Source organism: Hemiscyllium ocellatum, chromosome 16, assembly GCF_020745735.1.
Source record: "Hemiscyllium ocellatum isolate sHemOce1 chromosome 16, sHemOce1.pat.X.cur, whole genome shotgun sequence".
Lineage (NCBI taxonomy): Eukaryota > Metazoa > Chordata > Chondrichthyes > Orectolobiformes > Hemiscylliidae > Hemiscyllium > Hemiscyllium ocellatum.
Genome location: NC_083416.1, coordinates 19,297,001 through 19,320,529, shown reverse-complemented (window position 1 = coordinate 19,320,529; position 23,529 = coordinate 19,297,001). Strand labels below are relative to the sequence as shown.

The window sequence follows — 23,529 nt, the reverse complement described above, 5'->3', positions numbered from 1 at the left end:
GCCCACATACCCCCCTCTCCCCCATACCCCCGTCTCCCCCACCTCTCCCACCATACCCCCCTCTCCCCCACATACACCTCCTCTCCCCCACATACACCCCCTCTCCCCCACCCTCCCCCTTACCCCTCTCTCCCCCACCTGTCACCCCCCATACCCACCCATACCCCACCTCTCCCCCCCATAACCTCCCTCCCCCACCTCTCCGCCCACATACCCCCCTCTCCCCCATACCCCCGTCTCCCCCACCTCTCCCACCATACCCCCTCTCCCCCACATACACCCCCTCTCCCCCCCATACACCCCCTCTCCCCTCCCATACCCCCCTCCCCCTACATACCCCCTCTTCTCCCTCCCCCCCCATACCCCCTCTTCTCCCTCCCCCCCACATACTCTCTCACTCTCTCAGCAGAGCAGGTAAGGGCTGTTTGGCAGTGGCTGCTTGAAGGCTCGGGTGACGTTTGTTTAACGGTTTAAATTTGAATTTTGTTTTTTAAAAAAGCACGTAGCGGACCCGGAAGCTGGTGTAGCACAAGCTTACCTGGGTAAGTTGTTTTCCTATAAAGGCGCGCAGAAGAGGAACCCGAGGCACTACAGGGGTAGAGCCTCCCACCCGCCCTCCTCCTACTCCGTTGGAGTAAGAAGGTAAGTGCTGCATTTTGCTTATTCTCGTGTTTAGACCTCGTTTTTTTTAAGGGTTACTTTTAGAGGGATGGCAGTGAAGGCAGTACAATGTTCCTCTTGCAACATGTATGAGGTGAGGGATGCCATGGTCGTCCCTGCTGATTACACTTACAGGAAGTGCACCCATCTCCAGCTCCTCCAAAACCGTGTTAGGGAACTGGGGCTGGAGTTGGATGAACTTAGGATCATTCGCGAGGCAGAGGGGGTCATAGATCGGAACTTTAGGGAAGTAGTAACTCCAAAGATTGTAGACAGATGGGTGACAGTGAGGAGGACTGGGAGGAAGCAGCCAGTGCAGAGACCCCCTGTGGCCGTTCCCCCTCAAGAACAAGTATACCGTTTTGGATACTTGTGGGGGGACGACTTACCAGGAGTAAGCAATGGGGTTCAGGCCTCAAGCAAGGAGCCTATCCCCGTTGCTCAGAAGGGAAGGATGGAGAAGAGCAGAGCAATATTTATTGGAGACTCGATAGTTCGGGGCACAGATAGGCGGTTTTGTGGAGGCGAGAGAGAGACTCACGTTTGGTATGTTGCCTTCCAGGTGCAAGGGTACGTGACGTCTCTGATCGTGTTTTCCGGGTCCTTAAGGGGGAGGGGGAGCAGCCCAAAGTTGTGGTCCACATTGGCGCCAACGACATAGGTAGGAAGAGGGATGAGGATGTTAGGCAGGCTTTCAGGGAGCTAGGTTGGAAGCTCAGAGTTAGAACAAACAGAGTTGTTGTCTCTGGTTTGTTACCCGTGCCACGTGATAGAGAGTCGAGGAATAGGGAGAGAGAGCAGCTAAATGCGTGGCTACAGGGATGGTGCAGAAGAGAGGGATTCCAGTTTCTGGATAACTGGGGTTCTTTCCGGGGAAGGTGGGACCTCTATAAACATGATGGTCTACACCTGAACCTAAGGGGCACCAGTATCCTTGGGGGGAGGTTTGCTAGTGCTCTTTGGGGGATTTAAACTAACTCTGCAGGGGCATGGGAACCTAGACTGTAGCTTTAGGGTGCAGGACCTGGAGTGTAGGGAGGTTAGGAACCAGGCATCAATCTCGAAGGAGGGTGCCTGTAAACAGGAAGGTGGCTTGAAGTGTGAATACTTCAATGCGAGAAGTATACGAAATAAGGTAGGTGAACTTGCAGTGTGTGTTGGTACTTGGGAGTTCGATTTTGTGGCTATTACAGAGACATGAGTAGAACAGGGACAAGATTGATTGTTGCAGGTTCCAGGGTTTAAATGTTTTAGTAGGGTCAGAGGTGGGGGTAAAAGAGGGGGAGGTGTGGCATTGCTTGTCAAAGATAGTATTACAGCAGTGGAAAGGACGATGGATGAAGACTCGCCATCTGAGGTAGTTTGGGCTGAGCTTAGAAATAGGAAAGGTGAGGTCACCATGTTAGGAGTTTTCTACAGGCCTCCTAATAGTCCTAGAGGCATAGAAGAAAGGATTGCGAGGATGATTCAGGAGAAGAGTGAAAGTAATAGGGTGGATGTTTTGGGGGACTTTAACTTTCCAGATATTGACTGAGAAAGCTATAGCTTGAGTACGTTAGATGGGTCGGTGTTTGTCCAATGCGTGCAGGAGGGTTTCCTGACACAATATGTTGACAGGCCAACAAGAGGTGAGGCCATACTGGATTTGGTTCTGGGTAACGAACCAGGCCAGGTGTTAGAATTGGAGGTAGGTGAGCACTTTGGGGACAGTGACCACAATTCGGTGACTTTTACTCTAGTGATGGAGAGGGATAAGTGTGCACTACAGGGCAAGAGTTATAGCTGGGGGCAGGGAAATTATGATGCAGTGAGGCATGACTTAGGATGCATGGCTTGGAAAAGTAGGCTTCAAGGGAAGGGTACAATCGATATGTGGAGCTTGTTCAAGGAACAACTACTGAGTGTCCTTGATAAGTATGTACCTGTCAGGCAGGGAGGAAAGAGTCGTGTGAGGGAGCCGTGGTTTAATAAGGAATTGGAATCCCTTGTTAAAGGGAAGAGGGCGGCCTATGTAAAGATGAGGCGTGAAGGTTCAATTGGGGCAATTGAGAGTTATAAGGTAGCCAGGAAGGATCTAAAGAGAGAACTAAGAGCAGCAAGGAGGTGACATGAAAAGTCCTTGGTTGATAGGATTTGGGAAAACCCAAAGGCTTTCTATAGGTATGTCAAGAATAAAAGGATGACTAGGGTAGGAATAGGTCCCGTCAAGGATAGTAGTGGGAAGTTGCGTGTGGAGGCTGAAGAAATTGGGGAGACACTGAATGAATACTTTTCGTCTGTATTCCTCAGGAACAGGACATTGTTGCCGATGTGAACATTGGGTCACAATTAATTAGAATGGATGGCTTTGAGATATGCAGGGAAGAGGTGTTGGAAATTCTGGAAAGGGTGAATGTAGATAAGTCCCCTGGGTTGATGGCATTTATCCTAGGATTCTCTGGGAAGCAAGGGAGGAGATTGCAGAGCCATTGCCCTTGATTTTTATGTCCTCGTTGTCTACTGGAGTAGTGCCAGAAGACTGGAGGATAGCAAATATGGTTCCCTTGTTCAAGAAGGGGAGTAGAGATAACCCTAGTAACTATAGGCCGGTGAGTCTTACCTCTGTTGTGGGCAAAGTCTTAGAGAGAATTGTAAGGGATAGGATTTATGAACATCTGGAGAGGAATAATGTGATCAAGGATAGTCAGCAAGGTTTTGTGAAGGGCCGGTCGTGCCTCACAAACCTTATTGAATTCTTTGAGAAGGTGACTAAGGAGGTGGACATGGGTAAAGCGGTTGATGTAGTGTATATGGATTTTAGTAAGGCGTTTGATAAGGTTTCCCATGGTAGGCTGCTGCAAAAAAATACGGAGGTATGGCATTGAGGGGGAGTTGGAGGTTTGGGTTAGGAATTGGCTGGCTGGAAGAAGACAGAGGGTAGTAGTTGATGGTAAAGGTTCATCTTGGAGTGCAGTTACCAGCGGTGTTCCGCAAGGATTTGTTTTGGGAGCATTGCTGTTTGTCATTTTTATAAATGACCCTGGAGGAGGGGCTAGAAGGTTGGGTGAGCAAGTTTGCGGATGATACGAAAGTCGGTGGAGTTGTTGACAGTGAGGAAGGATGTGGCAGGTTACAGTGGGATATAGATAAGCTGCAGAACTGGGCAGAAAGGTGGCAAATGGAGTTCAATGTCGCTAAGTGTGAAGTGATTCACTTTGGTAAGAGTAACAAGAAGATGGAGTACTGGGCTAATGGTCGGATACTTGGTAGTGTGGATGAGCAGAGGGATCTTGGTGTCCATGTACACAGATCTCTGAAAGTTGCCACCCAGGTAAATAGTGCTGTGAAGAAGGCATATGGTGTACTGGCTTTTATTGGTAGAGGAATTGAGTTCCGGAGTCCTGAGGTCATGTTGCAGTTGTATAAGACTCTGTTGCGGCTGCATCTGGAATATTGTGTGCAGTTTTGGTCGCCATACTATAGGAAGGATGTGGAGGCACTGGAACGGGTGCAGAGGAGGTTTACCAGGATGTTGCCTGGTATGGTAGGAAGATCGTATGAGGAAAGGCTGAGGCACTTGGGACTGTTTTCATTGGAGAAAGGAAGGTTTAGGGGTGACTTGATAGAGGTGTACAAGATGATTCGGGGTTTAGATAGGGTTGACCATGAGAACCTTTTTCCACGTATGGAGTCAGATATTACGAGGGGGCATAGCTTTAAATTAAAGGGTGGTAGGTATAGGACAGATGTTAGGGGTAGATTCTTTACTCAGCGAGTCGTGAGTTCATGGAATGCCCTGCCAGTAACAGTGGTGGACTCTCCCTCTTTATGGGCATTTAAACGGGCATTGGATAGGCATATGGAGGAAAGTGGGCTAGTGTAGGTTAGGTGGGCTTGGATCGGCGCAACATCGAGGGCCGAAGGGCCTGTACTGCGCTGTATTTTTCTATGTTCTATACCCCCTCTTCTTCCTTCTCCTTCCCTCCCACCCCCACCATTGTCCCTTTTCCTCCAGCCCTGTCCCACACCTTCAGCCAGGCATTCCTGCACTCCCACACCCCCCAAGGTCCGCCCCAACTCAACGATTGCCCGCTCACATAGACAGCTGCCCCACCCCACACACGGTAGCCCCACCCCCAGATCCCAGCTCCGCCCCCAGGCCCTTCAACATCGGTCCCCGCCCCCCGATACATAGGCCTATAGCTTCGCCCCACATGCCTATTCGTCGGTTTTTGTTCCGCCGTCTGTTGTTGGTTGTGATGCGGGTCCTGGGGTTGACGGTAGTTATGGTGACTTTGGGCGATATTATTGGATGCTGTTCCCCCGATCTCCCGCACAACCCAGTCCGGGAGTTCGCGACTCCGTTGCGCCATTTCACCCGGAAGCGGAAACTGCCCCCTGTCAGAGGTGTTTCCGGGGCAGAGGCACTGCTCAGACACGAGGTAAGTGTACACAATTCTCAGCAACATCAACAAAGAGATAATATACCACTCTAACCATTCAGGTCCCATCACTAGCACTTAGTTGATCTGTGTCTTAAGCTTACAGTACTACATGATATCTGACACTGGTATAGTGACAGTAAGTCTCAGACTTACAGTACGACATTACTTAGTATCTGGTAACAGTGTTACAGTGATAGTAAGTTAGTGCCTTACTCTTACAACGCTACGTTACATCTGACACTTTCAGTGATAGTGTCTCACACGTACATTACATAATATCTGACACTGGTACATATTAGTCTCACAGTACTACATCACACAGTATTTGACACTGATGCAGTATATCAATTTCACATTTACAGAATGACATTACATAGTATCTGACACTTTGTTACAGTACAGTTTGTCAGTTCCTCATACTTACAGTACTGCATTGCATATTATCAGACACTGTTGTAGTGATAGTAAATTAGTTTCTCACACCAGTACATTGCATAGTAACTGACACTATTATAGTGATATAATAGTTGTAGTAAGTCAGTGTCTCACACAGTACTACATTACAATGTATCTGGCGCGGTGTGACAGTGATTGTGAATCAATTTCTCACACTTGCTGTACTACATTATAAAGTATCTGACACTGTGTTACAGTGATAGTATATCAGTCTCACACAGGACTACATTACATTTTGTCAGTATCAGTCTCACACTACACACAGACTGTAACACTGCCTCAGAATGGCAGTATATCAGTCTCGCATTCACTGTATGTTATACTTTCAGTCCAATAATCTGACATTCACTATGGGTTTCAGTATGTTAGTCTGTGACATTCATTGTGTTAAATTGAAAGTTCATCAGTATGTTAACCTCACTGTGTTAGGTATGATACATCAGTCTCACCTTCACTAGGTGTTGCAGTGACCGTGCATCAGTCTATGAGACACCCTCTGTTCTAGTGGTGCTGAGTGTGAAACATTGTACTATAACTGCAATACAGTGACTGTAACTAATACACTGACAGCACAGCAGTCTTTGTATATCACACTAAAGATTGTCATGACAATGAGGATGTTGTACTTAAATATATGCAGTGCAGGAAACAGGGCAAATGAGCTCGTAGTGTATTTTGAAATTAGGACTTGCAATGTTGTGGGTATCTCAGAGACATTGTTGCAAAGGGACTAGAAACTAAATATCCAAGTATACATGTTATATAAATAGGATATGCACATGGGCAGAGCGATCGAGGTTGCCCTGTTCATATGAACTAAAATTAAATTGATAGCAAGAAGTGGTGTAGAGTTCGAAGGTGTAGAATATTTGTGGGTAAAGTTAAGGAACCAGAAAGCAGAAAATACCCTGATGGAAGTTATATATGGGCCTCCTAGCAATGGTCAAGATGTGGTGCAGAAAATAAACTAGCAGATAGAAAAGGTATGTAAGAAAGCAAGGGGGATTTCAATATGCAGGTGGACTGGGAAAATCAGCTTGGTAGCAGATCTCAAGAAAAGGATTTCATGGAATTTCTACAAGCTTTGTTTTGGGGCAGCCCACTCAGCAACAAGTAAGTCTGGATTTGGTGATGTGATGTTAAAGTGAAGCAACCTCTAGGGGGAATTGACCATAATTTCATAGAATTCACCCTGTAGGTTCAGAGTGAGAAGCTGGAATGGTTTTAAAAATTCAATTCATGGTTTAATGGTGTTGTTGGATTTATTGACCAGCATTTATTGCCTTTCCCTAATTGCAGTTGAGAGTCAACCAACATTACTGTAGGTCTGGAAATACGCGTCGGCCAGCCCAGGTATGGATTATAATTTCCTTCCCTAACAGACATTAGTGAACTAGATGTATTTTTCTGACAATGAACAATGAAAATCTTTAGACTTTTAATTCCAAATTTTTGTTGAATTCAAGTTTCACCACATGTTGTGGCAGGAATCAAGCCCGGATACCCAGCTGCATCTCTGGATTAACAGTCAAGCCATAATGCCCGTGAGGCCATCACCTCAGCTATAATGGTGTGACAGTTGAGTAAAGATAGCAATAAAGACAGAGAGGAGCTGGCCAGAGTTAAATAGAAGAGGAGCCTAGTAGGCTGATAGTGGAGCAGCAATGATAGGGGTTTCTCAGGGTAATTAGGGAGGCACAGCAGCAATTCATCTCAAGGAAGAGGAAACTAAGGGGAGGATGAGGCAACTATGGCTAAAGAGGGAAGTCAGGGACAGCAAAAGAAAAAGTATTCAATGTTGTGCAGACTAGTGGGAATGCGGAGGATTGGGAAGCCTTTAAAACCTGGCAGAGGATAAAAATCAATAAGGGGTGAGAAGATGAAATATGAGAGTAAACTTCGGTCCAACCAGTCCACGTTGAACACGAACCCAAACTAAACTGGTCCCACCTGCTTGCTCCTGGCCCACATCCCTTCAAGCCTTTTCTGTTCATGTATGCATCCAACTCTCTTTTAAACATTCTAATTGTAACGGTATCCACCACTTCCTCGGGAAGTTCATTCCACAAACGAACCACTGTCTGTGTAAAGAAAATTTGCTTCTCATGTCATTTTTAAAATCTCTCTACTCTCACCTTACAAATGTCAACTGTGTCTTGAAATTCCCCATCTTAGGGAAACCAACTTCCATCAACTCCCTCTATACCTCTCATTATTTTATAAACTTCTGTCAGGTCGCTTTTCAACCTCCTACGCTCCAGTGAAAAAAGTCCCAGCCTTTGCTGCCTTTCTTTATAACTCAAACCTTCCATACCCAACAATATCCTGGTAAATCTCCTCTGAAACCTCTCCAGCTAGATAATATCCTTTGTATAACTGGATGACCGAACTGGACACTATTCCAGAACAGGCCTCAACAATGTCCTGTACAACCTTAACATAACGTTCTAACTCCTGTATTCAAAGGATTGAGCAATGAAGGCAACTGTATCAAATGCCTTTTTAACCACCCTGTCTATATGTGACACAGACTTCAAAGAATTATGTGCCTGCTCCCTCCCATAGGTCCCTCTCTTCTACAGCACTACTCAAGGCCCTACCATTAATCGTATGAGCCTATACTTGTTTCTTGTATCAAAATTCAGTACCTCGCATTTATCCAAATTGAATTCCATCTGCCATTTTACAGCCCCTGACTCATTTGATCAAGATCCTTTTGTAATCTTAGAATACCTTCTTCACTGTCTATTTTGCCACCAATTTTGATGTCATCCACAAACTTACTAACTATGCTTTCTGTGTTCTCATCCAAACCATTTATTTAAATGACAAACAAAAGTGGACCCAGAACTGATCCCTGTGGATCACCAAGACCTCCAGTCCAAAAAGCAATTCTCCGCCATTATACTCTGTCTCCTGCTGTGAAGCCAATTATGTATCAAATTGGCAAGCTCGCCCTGAATCCCATGTGTTCAAACTTTACGAATTAATCTACCTTGTGGAACCTTGTCAAAGGCTTTACTAAAATATAAATAAACAAGGTCTACTGCTGTGCCACCATCAATCTTTTTGGTAACGTCTTCAAAACATTGTCATGTTTTTGAGAAATGATTCTCCTCACACAAAACCATCCTGAATATCCCTAATCAATTTTGCCTCCCTTAAGTGTCCATAAATCCTATATTTTATAATCGCCTCCACAACCAAAGTCAGTGTCACAGGTCTATAGTTCCCCAGTTTCTCCTTACAACCTTTCTTAAGCAAAGGTTAGCCACCCTCCAATCATGCACCTCACCTGTAGATATAGATGATGCAACTATTTCTGCAAGGGATCTCATAATTTCCTCCCTTACTTCCCACAACGTTCTAGGATACATTAGATCAGATCCTGGAGCGTTATTGATCTGTATATTCTCTAAGACCTCTCGAACTTTCTCTTTTTGAAACATCTCAGTTTATTTTTCTGCATTCTCTAGACTCCATTTCGTTCTCCACAATAAAAACTGACGTGAAGTATTCATTTAGTATCACTCCCATCTCGTGGGGTTCAACATAAAGACAAGCTCCTTGATCTTTAAGAGGCCCTACCATATCTTCAGTTGTCCTCTTGCTTTTAATGTATTTGTAGAACCTCTTTGGATTATCCTTAATATTATCTGTCAGTGCTATCTCATAGCCTATCTCTACACCCTCTTTGCCTTCCCAATTTCTCTCATAAGCATGCCCCTACACTTTATATTGATTAAGACATTCAATTGAACCAAGTTGTTGACCTCTAAAATAAGATACTCTTTAACTCTTGACTAGAACTTCAACATCTTTATTTATCCATTATTCCTTAATCATACCAGTCTTACTCTTCACTCTAACAGGAACATAATATTTCTGAACTCTTTTCATCACACCCTTGAAAGCCTCCCACTTGTCACACATCCTTTTACCTACGAAGAGTCTACCCCAATCAACTTTTGAAAGTTCTTGTACAATTAAAAATTGTCTTATTCCAATTAAAAACATTCAATTTTATGGAAGTCTTATCCTTTTTCATAACCATTTTGAAACTAATCGAATCATGATCACGAGACCCAAAGTGTTCCCCCACTTTAACTTCAGCCACTTGCCTGTTTTATTGCTCAAAAGAAGGTCAAGTTTTGCTCCTATTCTAATAGAGCATCTACATATTGTAAAAGAAAATTTTCTTGAACACATTTGTCAAATTTTTAACCATCCAAACGTTTAACACTCTAGTAGCCCCAGTCACTGTTTGGAAAATTAAAATCCCCCATTATTACAGCTTTATGCTTAGATAGTAGCTTAGATTCCCTACAGTGTGGAAACAGGCCCTTTGGTCCAACCAATCCACATCGACCCTCCGAAAAGTAACTCACCCAGACCCATTTCCCTCTGACTAATGCACCTAACACTATGGACAATTTAGCATGGCTAATTCACCTGACCAGCACATCTTTGTGACTGTGGGAGGAAACTGGAGCACCGGGACGAAACCCACGCAGACGAGGGAAAATGTGCAAACTCCACCCAGACAGGCAGGAATCGAACCTGGGACCCTGGTGCTGTGAGGCGGTAGTGCTAACCATTGAGCCACCGTGCTATTTATCTGAGCTATCCCCACATATTTGTTTCTCTATTTCTCGATTACCATTGGGGCAAGTAATGGGAGCTATAGCATAATCACAAAGTGATCTTTCTTATTTGTAATTTCTACCCATAAACTTTCATTGGATGATTTTCCAGAAATATCTTTTCTAGTTACAGCAGTAATGTATTCTTTAATCGAAATCACTACTCCCGCTTTCCTTTCTTGCCTTTTTTCCTATCCTTCCAGTAGCATCTAAAAACCATCACATTGAGATCCAGTCTTGTCCATTTCTCACCCAGTTTCTGTTATAGCTATGACATCCCAATCCCATGTTCTTAAACAAGTCCTGAGGTCATCAGCCTTACTTTTAAGACCCCCTGTATTGAAATAAATGCAATTTAGTTCTTCAGTTACTACTTACTCTAACTCTCTCTCTTGTTTTCCTTTTCTAATTGATGTGATCTCCTCCCATTCAGAACCTTCCCCATCAATCCTTCCATTTACACTGCTACTTAGAATTCTTCTACTCACCTTAGCTAGGCCAAACAGGGAAGGCAAATGAACTTAGAGCATGGTTAGGAGCATGGGACTGGACAATCATAGCAATTACAGAAACGTGCTTTAGGGATGGACAGGACTGGCAGCTTAATGTTCCAGGATACAAAGCCACAGGAAAGACAGAAAGGGAGGCAAGAGAGGAGGGGGAAAGGCGTTTTTGATCAGGGATAGCATTACAGCTGTACTGAGGGAGGATATTCATGAAAATACATCCAGGCAAATTATTTGGATTGAACTGAGAAGTAAGAAAGAGATGATCACCTTATTGGGATTGTATTGTAGAGCCTCCCCTAACAGTCAGACGGAAATTGAGAAACAAATTTGTGAGGAGATCTGTTATCTGTAAGAATAATAGGGTGGTTATGGTAGGGGGTTTTAACTTTCCAAACAGAGACTGGGTAAAAGGTTTAAATGAAGAGGAATTTGTTAAGTGTGTACAAGAAAAGTTTCTGGTTCAACATATGGATGTGCCTACTGGAGAAGGTGCAAAACTCGACCTACTCTTGGGGAGAAAAGGCAGGGCATGTGACTGAGGTGTCAGTGGGGGAGCACTTTGGGGCCAGCAACCTTAATTCTATTAGTTTTAAAACAGTGATGGAAAAGGATAGACCAGATCTAAAAGTTGAAGTTCTAAATTGGAGGAATGCCAATTTTGATGGTATTAGGCAACAACTTTCAAAAGCTGGTTGGGGGCAGATGTTCGCGGGTAAAGGGAAGGCTGGAAAATGGGAAGTCTTCAGAAATGATATAACGAGAGTTTAGAGACAGTATAATTCTGTTAAGGCAAAAGGAAAGGCTGGTAGGTGTGGGGAATGCTGGATGACTAAAGAAATTAAGGGTTTGGTTCAGAAAAAGAAGGAAGCATATGTCAGGTGTAGACAATTGAATGAATCCTGTGAAGACTATAAAGGCAGCAGGAGTATATTTAAGAGGGAAAGCAGGAGGGCAAAAAGAGGACAACAGGCTCCACGCTCAACTTTCCATTTCTGTCTTTGACTGGCCCTATTCCTATCCTAATTATCTTTTTATTCCTTACATACCCATAGAAAGCTTTAGAGTTCTTCTTTATTCTATTCGCTAAAGACTACTCGTGTCCTCTCTTTGCTCTTCTTAACTCTCTCCTTAAATCCTTCCTAGCTGATCTATAACTCTCCATCACCTCATCTGAACCATTTTGCCTCATCAACACGTAAGCCTCCTTCTTTTGCTTAACAAGAGATGCAATTTCTGTAGTAAACTACGGTTCCCTTACCTTATCACTTCCTCCCTGCCTGACAGGGACATACCTATTAAGGACATGCAATATCTGTTCCTTAAACCAGCTCCACGTTTTGATTGTCTGCATCCCCTGCATTTTGCTAATTCTATGTATCCAAATGATTGCATAATTGCATTATAATTGCCCTTGCCCCATCGATAACTCTTGACCTGTGGCATATCCCTTTCCATCACTAAACGTAACTGAATTATGGTCACTCTCTCCAAAGTGCTCACCTAAACTAACTCAAACACCTGGCCTGCTTCATTACCAAGCACCAGATCCAGTGTGGCCTCCCCTGTTGTTGGCCCTTCGACATACTGTGTCTGGAAACCCTCCTGTACACTGGACAAAAACTGATCCACCTGACATACTAGACTTATAGCATTTCCAGTCAATGTTGGGAAAGTTAAAATCCCCCATAAAGACCACCCTGTTCCTTTCACTCCTACCCAGAATAATTTTGCCAATCCTCTCTTCCACCTCCCTGGAACTCTTGTGGAAGCCTATTTAAAAAAAAACTCCAAGCAGTGTGACCTCTCCTGTCTTGTTCCTAACCTCAGCCCATACTACCTCAGTAGATGAGTCCTCGTCAAAAGTTCTTTCAGCCATCATTATACTGTCCTTGATTAACAAGACCACACCTCCCCCTCTTTTACCGCCTTGCCTGTTCTTAATAAAACATCTAGACCCTGGAACCTGCAACATCCATTCCTCGCCCTGTTTTATCCATGTCTCCGAAATGGCCACAACATCGAAGTCCCAGGGACCTATCCATGCTGCAAGCTCACCTACCTTACTTCAGATACTTCTGGCGTTGAAGTAGACACACTTCAAACCAGTCTGCTGTCTGCCAGTACATTCCTGTGACCCTGCAATCCTGTTCCTGTCCTTCCTACACTCATCCTCCTGTGCACTGTAACTACACCTCAGGTTCCCATCCCCCTGCTGAGCTAGTTTAAACCCACCCGAATAGCACTGGCAAATTTCCCACCCACGATATTAATACTCCTCTAGTTCAAGTGAAAACCTGTTTGTACAAGTCCCACCTTCCTCAGAATGAGCCCCAATTATCCAAGTACCTGAAACCCTCTCTCCTGCACCATCCTTGCAGTCACGTGTTTAGCTGATATCTCTCCCTATTCCTTGCCTCGCTATCACATGGCACGGGTAACAAACCAGAGATAACAACTCTGTTCTAGCTCTCGGCTTCCACCCTAGCTCCCTGAAATCCTGCCTTACATCCCTAAATCTCTTTCTACCTATGTCGTTAGTGCCTACATGGACAACGACTTGAGGCTGGTCACCTTCTCCCTTCAGGACCCCAAAGATACAGTTTGAGACATCATGGACCCTGGCACTTGGGAGGCAACACTGCAACCGTGAGTCTCCTTCATTCCCAACAAACCTCCTATCTGAGCCTCTAACTATTGAGTCCCCAAAGACTAACACTCTCCCCCTTTCCCTCCTTCCCTTCTGTGCAACAGGGAGACGCTCATCCCCCTCAACAGTATCCAAAACAGTATACATGTTTTTCAAGGGAACAACCACAGGGGATCCCTCCACTGACTGTTTTTTTCCCCCTTTGAACAGTCACCCAGCTTTCTTCATGCCTAGGAGAAACTACTTACCTGTAACTCTTATCTATCACAGACTCTGCCTCCTGAATGATCCGAAATTCATCCAGCTCCCGCTCCAGTTCCCTAACACAGTCTTGGAGGAGCGAGAGTCGGGAGCACTTCCTGCAGATGTACTTGGATGGGACACTAATGGCATCCCTCACCTCAAACAACATGCAGGAGAAACATTGCTCTCCCTGGGGCACTGCCATTCCTGCTAGTCCCCTTATCACAAAGTGAAAAAGAAGAGACGCTTAGCTGATGTGTCCTAGTGTTTAAGGTTAGAGGAGGTGGTTGGGTGGGAGGCCCTACAAAGGAAGGGTCTCGGGATGAGAAAACACTGACTTAAAAAGCTGGATGGAAATAAAAATTTCCAATTTAGGTTAGATCCATCCATTTTGAATATGTCTTTTCTATCCCCAAATACATTCCAACTGTCCATAAACCTGAATCCCTAGCTGTTCAGCCATTGATTTAGCTCCTTTAACCTTTTGTTCCTTCCCTCATTTGAGTTTGTCATTGGGAGTAAATCAGAATTTGCTATTTCCAAGGTTTTATTTTTTAATCTTCTACCTAACCTCTTAAATTAACTCTGTACCGCTTTAATCTTTTCCCTAAAATGTCATTCCTACTAATGTGTGCAATAATTTCTATATCCTGAATCTCCTCTTGAATAATACACTTGAAATGCTCAGCAATGTCCTTAATCCCAATGCTCGGAAAGCATCAAAGCATTCTAAACTTACACTCTCTGCCACAGAATCTCCTGCCTATGCACCTGACAGAAAGTCCCTTACAACAATAATTCTATTCAATATTGTCAAACGCTGCCTAACATAAGAATCATTCCGGGTCCAATAACTGACTGGCCCTTCCATTTTCCTCTGAGAGACACTCACCTTCAACTGTTCCAAAAACTGCATATCTGTTTGATAGAGTAATAGCCAACGGAGACTTTTGAACTACCTTTCTTACCTTTCCTGACATTCACCCATTTATTTGATTAATCCTGCTGCGTAATAACTTTTCTAAATCTACTAGCCATCTTACTCTGTACCTTATATATGGCCTTAATAACATTAAGTCTGAAAAAAGGATGTTTCAATAAGACCTTAGTATATTAAAATAAACTACCTTTTATCATCTGTAGAAAATAACGTTAAAATAACAATATATATATATCAAATATATAAAACTTAAATAAAGTCAACCACTTAGCTGATTAACTGAATAAAAATGATTCAGTTTCAATAAATTTCTCAAAGAAAAAAAATTTTCTCCAAAGCTGACCAGGTCTAAGACACTCTGGAGTGAAAACACAATTCCTTATTTTCAAAAAAAATCTTCTGAAGCATGTATAGATTTCTAAAATGTCTGAATTAGGAATAAAGTAAACCTCTGCTGAACTCTGTCGACTCTTAAAAAGCTTGTTTTAAAATTCCATTTGAGAAAAAAAACACAATTCTTTTGTTTGGTGTTTGAACGTTAAAAAACCAAAATGGAAAAAGAAATTTATTAAATTATAATAACTAATAAAAATTGTAATAACTGTTTTACTAATGTTATGACAGGGGTAAACCCTTCTGCTAACTTAAACCAAACACACAGAAAAGTTCACCTCGTCTTGTAATCTTTAACATATGAGTGACAGAGAATTATCCAAATTCGCGTGTTTAAAGAAAAAAATTAACAATTTATTCTTTAACTCTAAAAGAGAACATTAAACAACAACTATCTACACTGTAAGCCTCCTTTTTCTTAAAGTTTGTTATCAACCTCCCACAAGGTAACAATATACTGATCCAATAAAGCTCCTACAGAATTTACAGTAACTGAATTTTCAAAACCAGTTGTTGTCTTCGGGTGTCGAAGTTCCTCTATCTGTAGATTCCCCTTGGGTTGTCTTAGATCTTCTGCTGCATAGATTTTCATATGAGAAAGGTGCCTTTTAGAGAGAGGGTCTGCGGGGAGCCTATTGATGGCAAGAGATGCTCTTAGTCTCTCTGGCTAACTGTTCAAAATGCCAGCTTTTTATACCCCAAAACATTGGACTGTCTGATTAGTTTGATGTCAAAACAGTAAAATTCTAATTCAATTGGGTTTTTATCTTAGGATATAATTTTGAACTGGTTGACAGGAGAAATTGTACGAATAGCCAAGAGGAAAAGGGAAGCTTACACAAGGTCTAGGCAGCTTAGAGCATACGGGCCCTGGAGGAATATCGGAAAAGTAGGACAAGTCTTAAACAAGGAATCAAGCTGGCTAAAAGGGGTCCTGAAATAGCTTTAGCAAGCAGAATTAAGGAAAATCCCAAAGCATTTTATTCTTATATAAGAAGCAAGCGGGTAACTAGAGAAAGAACTGGCCCACTAAAAGATAACGAAGGAAGGTTGTGTGTCGCACCTGAGAGAACGGGTGAGATTCTGAATGATTACTTTGCATCAGTGCTCACTGAGGAGAGGAACATGATGAATCTTGAGATCAGAGACAGAAGTTTGATTAGTCTGGATTACGTTGGCATAAGTAGGGAAGATAGGGAAATCGTGTCTCACAAACTTGATTGAGCTTTTTGAAGAAGTAACAAAGAAGATTGATGAGGGCAGAGCAGTAAATGTGATCTATATGGACTTCAGTAAGGCATTTGACAAGGTTCCCCATGGGACACCAATTAGCAAGGTTAGATAGAACATAAAACAGTAGCACCGAATAGGCCCTTCAGCCCACGATGTTGTGCCGACCATTGATCCTCATGTATGCACCCTATAGAACATAGATCTCATGGAATACAGAGAGAACTAGCCATTTGGATACAGAACTGGCTCAAAGGTAGAAGACAGAGGGTGGTGGTGGAGGGTTGTTTATCAGACTGGAGGCCTGTGACCAGTGGAGTGCCACAAGGATCAGTGCTGGGTTCTCTACTTTTTGTCATTTACATAAATGATTTGGATGCGAGCATAAGAGGTACAGTTAGTAAGTTTGCAGATGACAGCAAAATTGGAGGTATAGTGGACAGTGAAGAGGGTTATCTCAGATTACAACAGGATCTGGACCAGTTGGGCCAATGGGCTGAGAAGTGGTAGATGGAGTTGAAAGGGTTCAGAAAAGATTTACAAGGATGTTGCCAGGGTTGTAGGATAACAGGGAGAGGCTGAACAGGGTAGGGCTGTTTTCAATGGAGCGTCGGAGGCTGAGGGGTGACCTTATAGAGGTTTACAAAATTGAGGGGCATGGATAGGATAAATAGACAAAGTCTTTTCCCTGGGGTGGGGGAGTCCAGAACTAGAGGGCATAGGTTTAGGGTGAGAGGGGAAAGAGACCTAAGGGGCAGCTTTTTCATGCAGAGGGCAGTAACTGTATGGAATGAGCTGCCAGAGGATGTGGTGGAGGCTGGTACAATTGCAACATTTAAGAGACATTTGGATGGGTTTATGAATAGGAAGGGTTTGGAGGGATATGGGCCGGTTGCTGGGTTGGGATGTCTGATCAGCATGGACGGGTTGGACCGAAGGGTCTGTTTCCATGCTGTACATTTCTATGACTCTGTGTTAGGTATACTAGAGGTTATTTAGGTGGACAAATCCCCAGGACTGGATGGGATCTATCTCAGGTCCCTGAGGGAGGCGAGTGAGGAAATAGCTGGGGCCCTGACAGATATCTTTGTGGCATCCTTAAGTACAGGTGATGTGCCGGAGGACTGGAAGGTTGCTCATGTTGTCCCCCTGTACGAGAAGGGTAGTAGGGATATTCCGGGTAACTACAGACCAGTGAGCCTGACGTCACTGGTGGGGAAGTTGCTGGAGGGGGTACTGAGTGATAGGGTCTATTTATATTTAGAAAAGAATGAGCTTATCAGTGATAGGCAATGTGGTTTGTGCGGGGGAGATCGTGCCTTACCAACTTAATAGAGTTCTTTGAGGAAGTGACCAAGTTGTTAGATGAGGGAAGGGCTGTTGATGGACTTTAGTAAGGCGTTTGATAAGGTTCCCCATTGTAGACTAATGGAGAAAGTGAAGTATACATGGTATACGGGGTGTTCTAGCTGGGTGGATAAAGAACTGGTTGAGCAACAGGAGACAGAGTAGTAGTTGAAGTGAGTTTCTCGAAATGGAGAAAGGTGACCAGTGGTGTTCCACAGGGGTCTGTATTGGGGCCACTGTTGTTTGTAATATACATAAATGATCTAGAAGAGGGCACTGTTGGTATGATCAGCAAGTTTGCAGATTGGCACAAAGATTGGCAGAAAGCATAAGTGACTGTCAGAGAATACAGGAGGATATAGATAGACTGGAGAGTTGGGCGGAAAAGTGGCAGATGGCTTTCAATCCAGACAAATGTGAGGTGATGCATTTAGGCAAGTCTAATTGTAGAGCGAATTATACAATGAATGGAAGAGCCTTGGGAAAAGTTGATGGGCAGAGAGATCTGGGAGTGCAGGTCCATCGTACCCTGAAGGTTGCTGCACAGGTGGGTAGAGTGGTCAAGAAGACATATAGTATGCTTATACATTGGACGGGGTATTGAGTATAAGAGCTAGCGAGTCATGTTACAATTGTACAAGACATTGGTTCGGCCGCATTTAGAATACTGTGTATAGTTCTGGTGGCCACATTACCAAAAGGTTTTGGAGAGGGTGCAGAGAGGGTTTACGAAGATGTTGCCTGGTATGGAAGGTGCTAGCTATGAAGAGAGGTTGAGTAGGTTAGGTTTATTTTCACTAGAAAAAAGGAGATTGAGGGGGGACCTGATTGAGGTTTACAAAATCATGAAGGGTATAGACAGGGTGGATAGAGACAAGCTTTTTCCCAGGGTGAAGGATTCCATAATGAGAGATCATGCTTTCAGGGTGAGAGGTGGAAAGTTTAAGGGGGATACACGCGGCAAGTACTTCACACAGAGGGTGGTGGGCGTCTGGAACACGTTGCCAGCAAAGGTGGTATAGGCAGGCACGGTGCAGGAGTAGGTGGGGAGCACAGGGATACAAATGCTTCGGAATTGACCGTCAGGTTTAGTCAGTACATTTGGATCGGCTCAGACTTGGAGGGCTGAAGGGCCTGTTCCTGGTCTGTAAATTTTCTTTCTTTGTTCTTTGGTTGAATTTGAATTGTTGTGTAAACAATTCGGTATCTGAGTTACAGCTCAAATATTACATCTTCAAATTATCCAGTACACTTTGTGCCTGCAGTCAGCCACATGACAAACTTCGGCTAAATGAAGGGCTTGTGCCCGAAACGTCGAATTTCCTATTCCTTGGATGCTGCCTAACCTGCTGTGCTTTAACCAGCAACACATTTTCAACTCCCACATGACAAACTTGCCAGTTTTTCAACTTTAACTCTTTCTTAAAGGTACAGTACACGCCATCAACTCCACAACACTAAGCCTGCAATCCCAGGAGCAGGTGCAAGATCCATGCTGCTCCCTTGCAAGAGAATTTCTGGAGATCTAAAAGGTAAGAGAAATTGGACTACTGGAAAATGAGGCTGGAGAAGGATGGGGTACAAAACAATGGTGGAACTGAAAAGGTACTGTGCATCAGTTTTCACAGTGGAAGACATCAGCGGCACACCAGAACTTCAAAAGAGTGAGTGTAGTAGCCATCACAGAGGAGAAGGTGCTGGGGAAGCTGAAAGATCTGAAAGTGGATAAATCACTTGGACCGGAAGGACTGTGCCCCAGGGTTCTGAAGGAGATATCTGAGGAGATTATAGAGGCAATGATGGTGATCTGTCAGGGATAACTGGAGTCAGGAAGGGTCCCAGAGCTCTGAAAAATGGCTTATGTCAAAGCTTGTTTGGGAAGGGTGGGCGGTAGAAGGTGGAACTGTAGGCCGAATAGCCCGATCAAGTCCACACCGACCTGCCGAAGCGTAACCCACCCAGACCTATTCCCCTACGTTACAGGCAATTTAGCGTGGCCAATTCACCTAACCTGCACATTTTTGGACTTTGGGAGGAAACCGGAGCACCTGGAGGAAACGCAGACACAGGGAGAATGTGCAAACTCCACACAGTCGCCTGAGGCGGAAATTGATCTTGGATCTCTGGCACTGTGAGGCAGCAGTGCTAATCACTGTGTCACCGTGCCACCCATACTATAACTGTAAAACACAGTGAATATTACAGATTCCCTAAAGCTTGTCCGCCATCTAGCAGTGACAGCAGTGTGTTCTATCTATAAGACATACTACAGAAATTCACAAAAGATCCTTAGACAACGCCTTCCAAATTCACAACCTCTTCCATCTAGAAGGGCAAGGGCAGCAAATACATGGGAACACCACCAAGTTCCCCTCCAAGCCACTCACCTTGCTGACCTGGAAATATATCGCCCATGCCTTTGCTGTTGCTGAGTCAAATTCCTGGAATTACTTCCTTAGGGACATTGTAGGTCAACCTCCATGAAGGACTGCAGCTCCAGAAGGCACTCACCACTGCCTCCTCAAAAACAATGGGGGACAAGCAATAAGTGCTGCTCCAGCCAGTGATGCCTAAGTCCCATGAGTGAGTAGTAAAATTCCTCAATACCCGCTATGTAACCTTTTCCAATCTCATTAACAACCCCCATACAACCACCTCCATCTGCACATAGTCCTGTACGACCAGCTCTGTTCACCTCCCTCTGCTCCTGTACAACCAAATTGTTTTGCTTGGAGCAAAGGAAATTGAGGGGAGAGTTATTGGAAGTTTCTGAGATAATGACAGGTTAAGATAAGATAACAATAAGAAGGGTAGTGATGCATCTGTGGATTGTACAGGAATTTGTCAATACAGAATTTAAAGTCTGAAATGCTGTGAGAATCTACAGTGAGTGGCAACTGCTATAGTGAGTGGCAATGTCCTGGAATTTTTGCCTGGCAGCATAATGGAGGAAAAGAAACATCTAATAATTTGAAAGGGAATTTGAATAGGGTCTTTGGTGAACTTAAGTTGCATCGTTGCAGTGGTTGACTGGAGGAGTGGAACTACATTGCTGTACAGGGATTGCTCAAGTTCTGAAGGCTTACAAGAGCCAAAACATTAACTCTGCTTTCACACTCCAGATGCTGCCAGGTTTGCTGAGTTTCTTCAGCAGTTTCTGGTTTTGTTACTCTACAGGGAGCCAGTATGCAAGTGATAGACTTAATAAGGCCATAAGCAGAAATTAGGCCATTCAGCCCATCGGGTCTGCTTCGCCATTCAATCACTGCTGATAAATTTCTTAACCCCATTCACCCACTTCCTCTCCGTAACCCTCAATCCCCTTGACAATCAAGAACCTATCTATCTCAGTCTTAAATATACTCAATTATCTGGCCTTCACAGCCTTCTATGGCAGTGAATTCCATAGATTCACAATTGTCTGCTGAAGACGTTTCTCCTTATCTCTGTTCTAAAAGGTCTTCCCTTTACTCTGAGGCTGTGCCCTCGAGTCCCAGTCTCTCCTCCCAATGGAAACATCTTCCCAATATCTACTCTGTCCAGGCCACTCAATATTTTCTAAGTTTCAGTTAGATCCCCCCCTTATCCTTCTAAACTCGAACGACGATAGATTCAAAGTCCTCAAATCTGCCTCATATGTTAAGCTTTTCATTCCTGGGACCATTCTCGTGAACCTGCTCTGAACATGCTCCAGGGCCAGTGCACCCTTCCTGAGATATACGGCCCAAAATTGCAATCAATATTCCAAATGTAGCCTGACCAAAGCCTTCTAGAGCCTCAGAAGAACATCCCTGCTTTTATATTCATGTCTCTCAAAATAAATTGCCACTCATTTGCCTTCCAAATAACTGACTGAACTGGAACTCCCAAGTCTCTTTGCATTTCACACTTCTGAAACTTTATCCCATTTAGAAAACAGTTCATGCTTCTATTCTTCTTACCAAAGTGCATGACCTCACACTTTCCCACATTGCACTACATCTGCCACTTCTTTGCCCATTCTCCTAACCTGTCCAAATCTTTCTGCCTCCTCAATACTACCTGTACTTCTACCTATCTTTCTATTTTCTGCAAATTTGGTCAGAATGCCCTCAATTCCTTTTAACTAGATCATTAATGTGTAAAGTGAATGACCTGTGTGAAATACTACTTGTCACTGGCTGTCATGCTAAGAAAGAACTTCTTATTCCCACTCCGCTTTCTGCCAGACAGCCATTCTTCTATCCATGGTAACACCTTGCCTCTAACAGCATGAGCTCTTACCTTACTCAGCAGCCTCCTGTAACATCTTATCAAAGGCCTTCATAATGACCTCCTCAGCACCATGAATGACTGTATCAGTGTGTTGTAAAGTTGAAATACATTGAGAATGTTTGTGTCTTAGCCAGACCCGAGGTGTGTCTTCAGATTGACCTGAACTGAGACTTTCCTAACCTTGTATGTAGGCTGCCTTTTTAAAAATGATCAGCAGTCATGTTTTATGTTTTAACCAGAAGCAAGTTTAGCATATTCACAACTATTGTGGAAGATATTTAATCCAAAAGTGAGAAATACATTTGCTAAAATACAAATGCACAGATTTAAAACAAATTACTTAAGTATAAAGATAAAAGTGAAATCAGTCTCTACTATACTTGCAAACCTGGTTTGCTTGCAGATTCACTTTCTAGACTGAAAGGTTCAAAAACTTGGAAGCTGCTTTGTTTAACTTTTGTGGGTCTGCAGACTGTTGTTCTTTGTACAAAAACAGAAAATGCTGGAGAATCTCAGTAGGCCTGTCAGCACCTCTATTGAAAAAACAGCTAGAAAACACTCACCAGAGTCAAAATGTTAATTAACTCTTGTTTTCTGCCCTCAGGTGGTGCCAGATCTGCAGATCTCCAGCATGTATCGTTCTTTGTTTAATTTTTTTTGTTGATTTTGTTCTGGAAGCCTGTCTGTGTCCCCCTATTGAGAAGCTTTGGTGTTTCAAAATCTCTCTCCCATATGTGCATGGTATTCAGATGATTCTCCTCAAAATGGCTGTTTTTCTAGCCACCTTTATCACAATAAATTGTTACATTCATTTTGAATCATTGCAGTACAAAGGTAAGTGAGTTCAAAGAACTGAAATGTATCATAGAATTCATACAGTGTGGAAGAGGCCATTCAGTCCATCGAGTCTGCACCAACACTCCAAAGAGTGTCCCACCCAGACCCAGCCCCCACCCTATTGCTGTAATACCACATTTACCATGGAGAACCCACGTACCCTAGACATCCTTGGGGCAATTTACTATGCCAATCTTCCTAAAGTATTCTTTGAACTGTGGGAGGAAATCAGAACACCCAGCGGGATCGCATGCAGATGCTGGGAGAGCAGACACCCGAGGCTGGAATCAAACCCAAGTCCCGAGCACTGAGACAGTAGTGCTAACCACTGAGCCACAATGCCACCCTAAGTGGAAACACAAGCTAGTGCAAACATCCAACCAGCCAGTTGCAGTGGAATTTCCTCATGCTGCCCCTCCTGTCTTCTGTTCAACGCTGCTGCAGGTTTTGTTGTTTCACACTTATGAGAGATCAATGGATAGCCTTGGAAGTCTTGAATTATTCAATAACCTTTTGTGGTTGATTCTTAAGATAGTTTGAGTGGCTGAAATTGAATCCATAAGAGAAGGTACGTTGTTTTAATGAGGCATTGTAAGGCTCCCTTTGTCCATTTAAAGACAGATTAGCTTTCTTTACAACACGTGTATATTATAACTACACCATCATCCTTGTTCATGATGTTCAAGATGAATCTGGTTTAATTAGAGCATGTATTTAATTAGAGGTTTTATTTGAGCATTTTACATGGTGGAAATGTCTTTGTAATTTATTTATACCATTGTGTCTTAACAATGTGCCGCCTTTAAAACTTCTTCAGGGACAAGCAGCGCACCAGATGATGTTAAGAGGATCAATCTTCAAAGTGAGTTCACCATTTAATTAATTATTCATTATGACTTCTTTGGGTTTGATTGTGCCAGATAGTTTGGATCAAAGTCTGTCCTCC

At 43.6% G+C, this 23,529-nt stretch overlaps 1 protein-coding gene across 2 annotated transcripts in view; it reads left to right on the top strand.

Annotated features, from left to right (window-relative positions):
• Positions 1-5,025: 5,025 nt before the first annotated feature.
• The window catches only part of ssbp1 (single-stranded DNA binding protein 1), a 51,191-nt gene continuing 32,687 nt past the window's right edge, over positions 5,026-23,529 (top strand). The window contains exons 1-3 of one of the 2 annotated variants that reach the window (XM_060837080.1): positions 5,026-5,081; positions 18,921-19,024; positions 23,401-23,445. In XM_060837080.1, the coding sequence (XP_060693063.1) occupies positions 23,419-23,445 (27 nt within the window). In that variant the 5' untranslated portion in view covers positions 5,026-5,081; positions 18,921-19,024; positions 23,401-23,418. Of the gene's footprint in view, positions 5,082-6,871; positions 6,894-18,920; positions 19,025-23,400; positions 23,446-23,529 lie in introns of those variants that run through there. The other variant, XM_060837079.1, reaches the window with a different exon arrangement.